At 42.0% G+C, this 12,411-nt stretch overlaps 1 protein-coding gene across 2 annotated transcripts in view; it reads right to left on the reverse strand.

Moving 5' to 3' along the window:
* The window catches only part of CHD7 (chromodomain helicase DNA binding protein 7), a 206,157-nt gene that overhangs the window by 101,135 nt on the left and 92,611 nt on the right, over nucleotides 1-12,411 (reverse strand). For both annotated transcript variants that reach the window (XM_073583948.1, XM_073583947.1), the window contains one exon: nucleotides 6,653-7,062. In XM_073583948.1, the coding sequence (XP_073440049.1) occupies nucleotides 6,653-7,062 (410 nt within the window). The remainder of the gene's footprint in view (nucleotides 1-6,652; nucleotides 7,063-12,411) is intronic.

Here is a 12,411-nt window from a genome sequence, read left to right on the forward strand (position 1 = left end):
TGTGTACACAGTGCAAAGGAACATGCAGTAGTATATAAGACGTCACCAAATGTGTGCAGACACAATACTATAAGGTCTAGAGGTAGAGGAGGGGCGGCAGTGCCCAATACGTCTTGTACATGCACTGAAACCTTCACTCGCCCTTAAAGAGGACATTACACTAGGTGAAGAGTTGGCAGTTTTTCTTTTCTCTTTTTAAGTCCGCCACACTATTCCAGAGATCTTGGGTCATTTTATGCAGTGCAAATTTTTCTTGCCTTTAACAAAGGGGTGTGGCTCACAGGATTTTTTGGTGGGGGAGGGTCTTTAGGATGCTGTTCATAATAACTGAGCCTCGCCCCCTTAGCAAAGACGACACAAAGTAGCACTACATACAAAGCTCCATATGTCTGGTTTGTATGAAGGATTTAAAAAAAATAAATATGAATAATATTTTAGAGGAGCAGCAGGAATAAAAGAAAACAAAACGCCCACATATCACCTGGTAAAAGGTCCTCCATGTTAAAAAGAATTTGGGACAAGGCTTTCTTATTCGCTTTCATGAGAGTCACACCGTCTAATGATAAAACACTTCTGTGATCTGTGCTCTTACACTTCTTACGCCACCAGCCGTATCGTTGGCTTTGCCATATACAACGGTGAAGACTTCTCATTCTCCAAGCCTGCGCATCTTACCTGGATGAGTGAGGACCGATCGATTACATAACTCATTCCACGACTGATCGGAGATGTCATCCAGAGTGATGGTGCTGAGATGCACAATGACACTGCTCTATAGGTTATAGGAACAGCTCCGCCCGTGACCAAACTATTGTAGAAGGCCGCCCGCAGTAAAGAGCCTTCCAAAATCACCAAGGGCCGCATTTATCACACTAGAATACGTTACAATTCTGGCATATTTTGTGGCCAAAAAAATCTTTTATGGCCCGCAGCATATTTATTATGCATTTTAGACAGTTTCTGCGCCTTGTCCAACATGAGGTGTGAGCTCGCTGAAAAGGGACATGGCCTAATATGCAATACCACAAGACAAAACATTGGCATACATTTATGGAAAGAAGCAAGCCAATTAATAGGTGGTTCAATATTAAACTATACAGCAGAGATGAGCAATGTTTCTAAACTAACGAATTTGGCTACAAATTTAGCCAAACTATCTTACTGTGCGAACCCATCACAATCCAGACTAGCCGGCCATCATCTTGCTGGTTTCTATGGATCAGGAAAGCGCATTAATTTAAAAAAAAAAAAAAAAGTTTTACGCTTGTCTGTCTCTCCTCGCCATCCCCATCACCCAGACCTCTGATCAACTCCTTGTTAAGCTCCCGTCACACATAGCGATCTCGCTAGCGAGATCGCTGCTGAGTCACAAGTTTTGTGACGCAACAGCGATCTCACCAGCGAGATCGCTGTGTGTGACACTGACCAGCAACCGGCCCCCCTGCCGGTTATCGCTGATCGCCCTGAAATGGCCAGGACATTTTTTTGATCATTGGTCTCCCGCTGGCCAGCATGCATCGCTGCGTGCCTGATCACCAGCGATCAGGACGCCCTGATCACCAGCGATCAGGGCGCTGGTAACTATGGTAAACGCAGGGTTTCTAAGCAGCGATGTGTACCTTAGTTACCAGCTCCCTGCATCAGAGCGCTGGTAACTAATGTTACACTCGGCGTCGCTGGTGCTGATCGCTGGTGAAGCTGCCTGTTTGACAGCTCACCAGCGATCCTGACAAGTTGATATCGTTGTCGGGATCGCTGGTGAGTCGCTATGTGTGACGGGACCCTTAGTCTCCTCCTTCAGTCCACTTCTGGGTCTTCTCTCTCATGGCACCACTGCTGACTGGGCACAAGGCAGCGACATAGCACGAAATGCGTCATGTCGTAAGTGACCGCATGCAGCACAATGAACGTTGCGGCAACACGGTGGCTCAGTGGATAGCACTGCAGCCTTGCAGCGCTGGAGTCCTGGGTTTGTATCCCACAAAGAACAACATCTGCAAGGAGTTTGTATGTTCTCCCCGTGTTTGCGTGGGTTTCCTCCCACATTCCAAAGACATACTGATAGGGAATTTAGATTGTGAGCCCCATCGGGGATAGTGATGATAATGTGTGCAAACTGTAAAGTGTTGCAGAATATGTTAGCGCTATATAAAAAATAAAGATTAAGATTATTAAAATAAAGATTAAGATCATCACTGCCAAACAGGTGTGTCACGCCATAGAAATGACCCCAAAATGATTGGAAGGAAAAAGTGGCAAAAGAAGAGGCACCGGGAGGACCAGACAGTGGCAGGACAGGTATGGTGAGAGCTGAGGGAAGGAGAGTATAGATTTGATTTGCATCAAATTTATTAAGTGTCAAAAGAAACCGCCTCTTCTTCCCTTACGCCCTTCCCCAAATTAAGCCAATCTGCCAAAACCAAATTTCAGGAGATTCACTGAGCTCTACCACAAGTCTAAAGATGTAAAACATTTATCAAAACAGAATTCACAACTATGGAAAATTAGGAGCATGTCAAGACTAGAGATTCTAAAGTTTCTGCTGTCTAAGAATTATATAGCATTAGTTTGATAAATATGTAAGAGCATTTGTTAATAAAAGCTTAAAATGTTACAGAAACATCTGACTATAAAAGATCTAAACACACAAGCAACAAAACTTTGAGAAAAATCAAAATTTGTGTCAGCTCCAAAACTTTTCGCCACAACTTTATATATGGGGAACTTTTCCCAGGCCTACACAAGTGCAGATGGTCAGAGCCTAAAATAAAATATGTGAGTGGGAGCCAGTGCCACCAGAATCTGAAGCCTCATTTTCGTTATCTTCACTGTATTTGCCAATCACTGGTTACCACTAGGAACTGTGCCAAGGACAGGAAATGGTGTGCTCCTGTGCAACCCCAAAAAAAGAGATTCCCCTCTGTAGTTTAGAGTAACAATCTTTCCTTTAACATTAATTACTTAGCCTAAGAGTTTCGGTCTTCGTGAAACAGATCTATGTGCACACGTTGCGGAATTGCCGCAGAAATTTCCACAGGAATTCCGCAACTCCCTGCCGCGGGAAATATGCTAGAATTCCGCATGTGTAATTACCGCGTTTTAACTAGTGTTTTGCAAGCGTAATTAGCTTGCAGAATACTAGCGTTTTCCAAGCGATCTGTAGAATCGCTTGGAAAACTGATTGACAGGTTGGTCACACTCGTTAAACATAGTGTTTGACAAGTGTGAGCAACGTTTTACTATTGAGGCTGCCTATGCGGCATCAATAGCAAGAGATATAATGTTAAAAATAATAAAAAAAAAAAAAAAAAAATCATGATATTCTCACCTTCCGGCGTCCCCAGGCCTCAGCGATGCTCCCGGCAACTCCCGTTCCCAGTGATGCCTTGCGACAATGACCTTTGATGACGTAGCGGTCTCGAGGGATGCTACGTCATCTGGGGTCATTGTCGCATGGCATCACTGGGAACGGGACTTGGCGGGAGCATCGCTGAGGCCTGCGAACCCTGCGGGGGACGCTGGAAGGTGAGAATAACACCATTTTTTATTTTAATTCTATTTTTTACAGGGATATGGTACCTAAAGCCTGGAGAATCTCCTCTCCTCCAGACCCTGGGTACCATCCGCACATTTTCCACTTACTTTGCGCATGGTGGCCATAGCCAGATGCAAAAAGTAAGCAGAACAATGCTTTCCTATGTGTGCGGAATTCCCGCGATTTCGCACAAAGAATGGGCATGCTGCGTATTTTTCTGCGATGCGATTTTGCCACGGAAAAATACGCAGCATTAGCACAGCATGTGTGGAATGCCATTGAATACAATGGCTTGTTTATTTTATGATTTTTTTACAGCGTTTTTGCGGCAAAAACGCATAAAATCCGCGGAAATTCCGGACATGTGCACATAGCCTTAACGACACCTAGAGGCTTCCCTGAACATAGAAATACATGGCGCGACTGTTCTTTCAAGACAGGAAATGCAACGCGCAGACACTTCATAGTTAAAGGCTTTTCCACAAAGCCTGAAAACTGTAAAATTCTCAAAAAGCATTGTAAATTCTAACACTAATCTGACGTATATTTTAATCCTAATGAAAACAGTGTTTCAGAGCCGATTTGGATTAGGCACTTCAGACTGTGCCTCCATCTGGAAATTATAGACTTCCCAACACTGGCCACAGCTTGAAAGGCAGGTTCAGATGTTCGGAGGAGTTGTAAAACATTTTTGAAATGTGAACACAAAAATTAGACTTTATCTGTACATCCTAATGCCTTACTGGCAACTACTAGTCACACCTAAACAGATGGATATATCCAATTTACTACTACATTACATTGTGCAAAAGACACAGGACTCGCCAGCCTCAGAAAATAAAACTGGTTCTGATCAGATATGTCCACGTTTCACACTAGCTTAGAAGGAATGGGATTATCCCAGCAAGTTTCATTGTAGGTGAAATGCCATATAATATACCCAACCTTCTGTGGGGGCAGTGTCTGTGAAGGGGACAGGCTGTCTGGCTCATTTCAGTAGCTAAACCAGCCCCCTTCTGTTTCTACATCAGACGTGAGAAAAAGAGGTGGGAGCCATGAAATAGACAGTCCTCTTTAAAGAATGTCTGTAGCTACAGTATGTGCCAAGACAGATGGGAAAGGGAAGGACAAGAGCTATTTTTCTCTCTCGCTCTCTTTGGTACAAACCTGCAAATGGCAATGGGTCCAAGACGGGAACAGATCTTGGGATATTTTGGCATATTTGAACAATAGAAGATTTATAGAACATTTCACACAATCTAACATTTTGTGCAGCTACAAAACCCCAAAACATAACACTGCATACATTTTTAAAGGCACTACATCGTTCGTTTTGTATTAGAGGCAAGCAGAAAGATTTGCAGGACCTTGGTCTAATGGCCACAGTGGTAGTCATTGGCCATCCAAGGTGTTTCTTGTGATTAGTAGGCTCCAAGACGTTATTATCAGGCGCACACGCCGATGACGCTGAGGGCGCTTACTAATCAAAACAGGTGCCTGTAGCCACGTACTTCAAACATAGCAGCTGGCCCGAGCCACTTGTATTACAGTCTAGCACCTCTGTTGGTTGGCAAAGGAAACAATCAACAAGGCCACATTACATACAGCTCCCATAGAGGGCTACTGTGCTTCTATAGTGCTGGGAGGATGCTATGCCAACACCCGATTACTGTGCGGATTCAGGGGACGGAAAGCAAGATGGATATGTCAGCTCTGACTCCGGTGGAATTGTGAATTCAGCTGTGAACGACTGGTATATGTAAAAGGTCTCTGAAAGGTGAACAGATAGTTGTCAACCCAGGGCTGTGGAGTCGGTAAGCCAAACCTGCGACTCCGACTCCTCAATTTCCCTTACACCGACTCCGACTCCACGACTCCGACTCCCACACATATTGCTTATATTTAAGTGAAAAATGTATTGTAGTACAATGTGAACCTCAGACATTTAATCATTTTTATGATCCCATAATCAAGATATTTAGATAGAACAGAATATATATTGGTGTACTACCCGGTTTTCATTCTTTTTGGTACAGATACGATATGGATAGACAGATATGGATAAATGGATAGATAGAGCAGATTTCTAATCTGCTTTTGCTATTGAAAACATTATCTATGAGCTCAAAAACCTTTCAGGTGATGCGGTTTTTTAAAAAGATGATCAGCTTTTGCAGCTGAAAAAAGTATCCTCAAAAAACACAGGAAAAACGCTGTGTGTGAATGTAGCCTTAGATCAGGAATAGAACAGCCATTTATAGGACATTTCATAACTTTCCCAAATTCCTATGAAAAAATATTCAGCACATTCTGCATTGAATTACTGTACCCAATTTATTATATATTTTAGGAGTCGGTCCATTTTATACCGACTCCAACTCCGACTCCACCAAAATGAGCACCGACTCCGACTCCACCTCCACAGCCCTGTGTCAACCAATGGAAATCTACAGGAGAAACGAGCACGATAATATCTACAACGGCTACATGACAGAACAGCACAGAAATACAGAAGGTGATGTCCAGCACAGGAAGATATCCGGCAGTCACCAAATTATTACAGCTCACCCACTTCCACTTTGTGATGTGCCAACGCAAGAGGCGGAATGTGTGTACACCAACACTCTGACAGTTTCCTTCTCTTTCTGCCAATACTAGTTTACATTCACCAACAAATGCGAGGAGAATGTTTGTAGGTCTAAGGGTATGTGCACACGCTGCGGTTCCGCAGCGGTTTTGGCCGCTGCGGACCCGCAGCAATTTTAGCTGCGGTGTACAGTACCATTCAAATGAATGGTAAAAAAAAAAACGCTGTGTAGACGTTGCGGAAAAATCCGCGCGGATTTGCTGAGGTTTTGAAACCGCAGAAAGAATTGACATGTCAATTCTTTCTGCGGAATCCGCAGCGGGTTCCTATCTCCACCATTGTGGAGATGGTGAATCCGCAGGACCAAACCGCAGGCAAAACCGCAGATAATCCGCAGCGTCTGCACACACCCTTAGAAGGATTTATTACCAATTCTGAAAAGCAATACCTAGCTTTACATGAAAGAAAACATTATCTTACCAATTCAGCATATGGCTACACCTTGAAATAAAGCCACGGCTTGTGCTTACCTTGCCTTCTTGCTGGTCTTTGCTTTTGGTGTAGATGACTTCACCTTTTTCTCTTTTGGCTCTTTGGGAGTTTTGGGTTGTTTAGGAGCCTTGGGTTCCTTTGGCTCCTTCTTTGCTTTAGGCTCCTTTGGCTCCTTGGGTTCTTTTTTAACCTTGGGCTTTTTCTTTTTCTTCCCATCCGGTGCTCCCTCAATGAAGAACTCTGGGTTTTCTCCTGGGAAACCTTCCAGACCGAAAACTTTGCTGCCATCCGCAGTAATGTGGTTGTTTTTTTTCTTCCTTTTCTTCTGTGGAGGCTGAGACTGCATTGACGGCAAAAAGTCTTCCGTGGTCATTAAAGGAGCATTGGGGCCACCAAGTCGAGTCATATCCGGCACAGAGTTATCAAGAAAAGGTTCCGATGGGGAATGCTGAAACATAAAACATACTATTTAGTATGGTAGTAGTCAAACTATAACATTATGTACAGTCTATCCCATAAGGAGTAGAAAAATTAAATTTACCGTCTTCCAAGCAGCAGTATATGTGTTATATGATACAATATGATGAAAACCACCACAAGTACACAAGCCACTTCTATTATAGAAATTGTGGACATTTTGCAAGGGTCCAGATGGTCAAAGCCACTGGCGTCAAATGTAACAGAGGAAGGGGAAATGACAAATTAGGATTATTGTGGTTCAGAGAGTCACATGAATGTTCTTGACTAAGAGCAGCTTTACAGTTGGATGTGTAGTATCGCATTATATTGTTGCATGTATTTGGAGATGTCAATTTCCCTTTTAATCGCTTTGGAATATTGTCATTTAATTTAGCAATTGCCTATTAATTCACAACAAAGGGCATTCAGCAGAATCTAAATTGAACCCACTAAAAGTAAAAAAAAAAAAAAAAAAAAAAAAAAAAAAAAAAAAAAGGCAGACTGAAGTTTTTCTTTCCTCCCAATTAAAAGTAAATGTGCAAATTAAACACAAATTGGACCCTAACAGGAAAGAGCTTTTAGTGGGCCAATAATTGGGCATGCTTGTTCCCAACTATCAGGGCATCTAAACAGGATGGGGGATCACCCGAGGAACATGCAAAATGCTCATTTGTCTGATGCGATTATAGTTCTAGGCAGCACATCCTCCTGTGTATACAGGATATGTGCTGCTGCGATCAAGGTTAGACTTTACACATGAAACACCATTTTATGCGCATAAAAGTTCAGTTGGCCCATGTATTCAGGCTATAACACGACCGCTGATTAATCTGCACCTACACACACACACCCAGCATTGGGCTCATTTTACAGATACACTGCACATAATAGTCCATCAGTCCATCAGCGTTCATCACAAAACATTATACATGCTGCAATCATTGGGAGGGTTGGAAAGGAACAGTCATACATTTGTTGAGTCTGTACAGTTTCCATTACGGTCTGCAGCACAGTTCATGTTTACACAGGGGAAGATGTGCTGCCGACCAAAGATTATACTTAGGCCTGCACATAAGATGTGATTAATGATAAAACAATTTTATCGTTTGAGTGTTGGTTAATGATCTGAAACAAAAATTTTAAGTGAAATAGGATCATGAAGACCTCCATACACAAGACAAAGCCAGGCAGAGGCATGACGGATTGTTGGTAAAAAAAAAAAAAAAAAAAAAAAAACCCATCTCAGACTACAACGGATGTGTTGGATTTTTTTCGTCCGACAAAACAGCCAGTGCTTGTGAACAGATGAAAAGAAAAATCCAAAATGCCCGATGAGCCTGTTGAATGGTAATGGACACTTGCCGGTAAGTCATCGGTAAAAGTGAAAAATTGTCCGTTTCGCCAGTGCTCATTCATTGTGGCTGAAATCTGCCATTTCGCCTGACTTTTCTCTAATGTGTATGGGGGCCTTAAGTCTGATTGGGTTTACAAGACTCAGCAAATCTCTTCAATCATGTGCCATAAAACGTCAGATGTAGCCAGACACAAACCGATTAGGTCTGCGAAATGCAAGAAAAGAGCAGATACTATACAGAGCGTAAACTCCACATCCACTAATAGATGATTATGTAAAATCTGAAACATAAACCAGTGATAAGTGTGGGGTGGGGGGCTGAAGTTTAGCAATGTTTCGTAGACCAGCAACGTCTCGCATCTTCTAGGGAAAGCTGTTTCTGTAAACACTTAACAAAGAACAGATGGTCTCTCCTAATCATGTTCAGAAAAAAGCCCAACTGCATAGCTCCTTTAATGCCCACAAAAAAAAAAAAAACACAAAAACAAAAAGTCTAAAAAAAAAAAAAAAAAAAAAACAACAAAACTGGTCAAGGCTCAATTGGCATCACCTACTTCATCAGCATGAAAAACAAAAAAAAAAAACCTAAAAATCAGAGGTGAGGCTTTGCATAGGTACTCCGGGGCCTAATAAACTCTGCAAAAATAACCATACAGATGAACTTCAGATACTTGGCACAAGAGTTAACCATGGATTCGAAGAAGAACTAGAGAGTTTCAGGGTGGAAGAGACGTTTGATGACATCAGTGAACTGTGTATCTCCACCCTAACAGCTGTGACCCTAAAACTATTAGCTGGGAAACAAGTATCTGCCATAATAAACTCTTGAAATGGCTTGACTTTAATAAAATTATTCACACTAGCAATCTGTTTTAACCCCTGTGTGAACTAGGCGTAATGTCTTTCAATAGTTTTGTTTGCGATTTCCTTTCCACAATCATAACTAGGATTCAGCCAAAGTGCACAGAGCTCACGTACATGTGGGAAAGCCTAATTTCCCATAAATATAGGGAAGATGTGAACAGTTTAGCCCGCTATGAGATCTGCCATTCTACGTGCAGGAAACACGCTCTCCACTCCACTGCACACATGAGAACGTATGGAGAGGTGGGGGCAGAGCTACACAATGTAGGGTACAGGTATGGAGCAATTCCGGAAATCACGGCGGCAATGCACCAAGTGGCATCAGCAAATGTCTAACTATCAATTGATTTTTACAAATCTCTATGTCTGGAAAGAAAAATTCTCTGATTCTGTGAATGCACTAGACAGTTCTACAGTATTTTTCCAGTCCATTTCAGAGACGTGATATACACCTCCTTTCTATGGTGATCCAACCCCCTCTCTGGCTGAGGAGCCATTGCCTTCCCTCTGCATTAACTGGCAGTATGACAGTGGCCAACAGAGGCCACAAAGAGGACTTTCTGGATGTCTTGTGGTGGAATTACAGGATGTAAGGACAGTGTCAGGTTGTCTATACGGTGTAGATTTCTTATACAGACCACTTAAAGATGACCGGTCAGCTCTTAGAATATAGAAGTGTTATTAACTCCTCCCAATTATTTCAGTGTTTAAACTTCCGTTTTTCCTACTCTTCTTCCAAGAGCCATAACAGGTCATGTGAAGGCTTATCTTTCAGATAAAGCTGCAATTTTCAATGACAACGCTTTACCATACAATGTACTGGAAAACAGGAAAACAAAAATAAGAAAAAAGTGTAGTAAAACCACGCAAACCCAACATTGTTTAGGTTTTGCTTTTAGGATGTTCACGATGTGGCGAAAATGATCTGGCAACATGATTCCTTAGGTCAGTACAATTACAAGGATTCCAAACATGTATATTTTTTACCTGTTTGTTTAGGCCGTTTAATAGCGGAGGTCAGTGATTCACAATGGCATACAGTTCAACAGCAACAGATAAAAAATAAGACATGCCTCCGGTCTAGCTTTTACAGGGAGATGTCGGCTGTGTACGACATGCCCTGGTTATGGTGCTCCTGAGCAGATTTTGTCGCATCATGGTAAGGGGTCAAAACTTTCATCATTTCCTATTTGGGCTGTTTCTTTGTTATGCCTTTTATGAATAAATTGGAAACTTGGTGTTTCCATTCCTTTGTCAAAGCAATGTCTAAGGGCCCCATCACACATAGCGATCTCGCTAGCGAGATTGCTGCCGAGTCACAAGTTTTGTGACACAACAGTGATCTCACCAGCGAGATCGCTGTGTGTGACAGCGATCGGCCCCCATGCCGGTATTGCTGATCGCTCTTGGAAAGCTCTGGACATTTCTTTGATTGCTGGTCTCCCGCTGGCCAGCACGTATCGCTGCATGTGACAGGCGGGAGACCAGCGATCAGCTGGTAACTAACGTACACATCGGGTATCTAAGGGACGTGCGTCACTTAGAAACCAGATGTGTACCTTAGTTACCAGCTCCCTGCATCAGCGCGCTGGTAACTAAAGTACACAGCGACGCCGCGCGCTCGGCGTCACAGGTGCTGATCGGTGAAGCTGTCTGTTTGACAGCTCACCAGCGATCATGTAGCGACTCACCAGCGATCCTGATACGTTGATATCGTTGTCGGGATCGCTGGCGAGTCGCTGTGTGTGACGGGGCCCTTACACTGACAGCACTAATTAGTGTTAGAATATGTAGGGGAAGACTCCAAATTGGTAACCTACTTGTAATTAATATATTTCTAGAATAAAACAGAATGCAGAACTAAGAAATAAAAGTTCCAAATTTGTCATTTCAGTTATAAAGTATTTACTGAACAGAAAAGTCTGTGGTTAGACATCTGCACCAGTCCTAGAGAAGGTTTTTAATACCTGTAACTAAACCACAAGCGTCCCGCACATGATTATTATGGATTCGTGTTGCAGGGATGATGATTTGGTGCACATAGAGCTCACACCTTATTCCGATATGCATTTTATTAGATAGACAGGGTTTTCGCTCATCAATTCATACACAGTTGTGAGAATAAAATTGTGGCACTACATGTTGTGACATAAGCTAGTTTGTATCACCCACCTGTGGGGACGCCATATGCCACCCTACAGGATCAGTGCACATGGTCTTACTGTCTGCATGAGGCCTAAAAAAAGGAAATCATGCATTTTGGCAAGCCATATATCCACTTTTATACAAAGAATAAAATCAAATGGACAATTAGTCATCATACGGATGCATGAGTGAGAGGATTCTGTGCAAGTCTTGTTTCAGAAGAGTTTTGTGTAGTTACTTTGTGTGAACATAGCCCAGAAAATCAATAAATAGAAATCTGACCCATTTACTGTGGCCCTCATAGCAGAAAGCTGAAGCTAAACATAAAAATAAAAATAAAAAAAAGTGTGCAGCTCTCCTATTCAAAATATGTTGTGCTTGCACTTTTAGCAGATTATAGAAAATATATTTTTTATTTATTTTTCTCAATTATAAAGTGCCATTAACTCCCCCACTGTGTGTGTGTGTGTGTGTGTGTGTGTGTGTGTGTGTGTGAGTGAGTGAGTGAGTGAGTGAGTGAGTGAGTGAGTGAGTGAGTGAGATTACCATAGTGAGTTTTGGAGTGTGACTGTTTGAGGTGTCTTTATACTGATAACTAGTTCAAACAGGTGCCATTACTACCAGGGCTGTGGAGTCGGTAAGCCAAACCTGCGACTCCGACTCCTCAATTTCCCTTCCACTGACTCCGACTCCAACATATATTGCTTATATTTAAGTGAAAAATTTATTGTAGTACAATGTGAACATCAGACATTTAATCATTTTTATGATACAATAATCAAGACATTTAGATAGAACATAATATATATTTATTGGAATACAACTTTAGAACACAAAAAACTGTAATAAATTATAAATATGTAATACACTATGTAATATCATATATATATATATATATATATATATATATATATATATATACACACACACATACATACATAGCTATGTAATAAACTATGTAAGTGGCAAAAAACA

Source organism: Dendrobates tinctorius, unplaced genomic scaffold (genome assembly GCF_039654945.1).
Source record: "Dendrobates tinctorius isolate UK_male_01 unplaced genomic scaffold, ASM3965494v1 ptg000082l, whole genome shotgun sequence".
Lineage (NCBI taxonomy): Eukaryota > Metazoa > Chordata > Amphibia > Anura > Dendrobatidae > Dendrobates > Dendrobates tinctorius.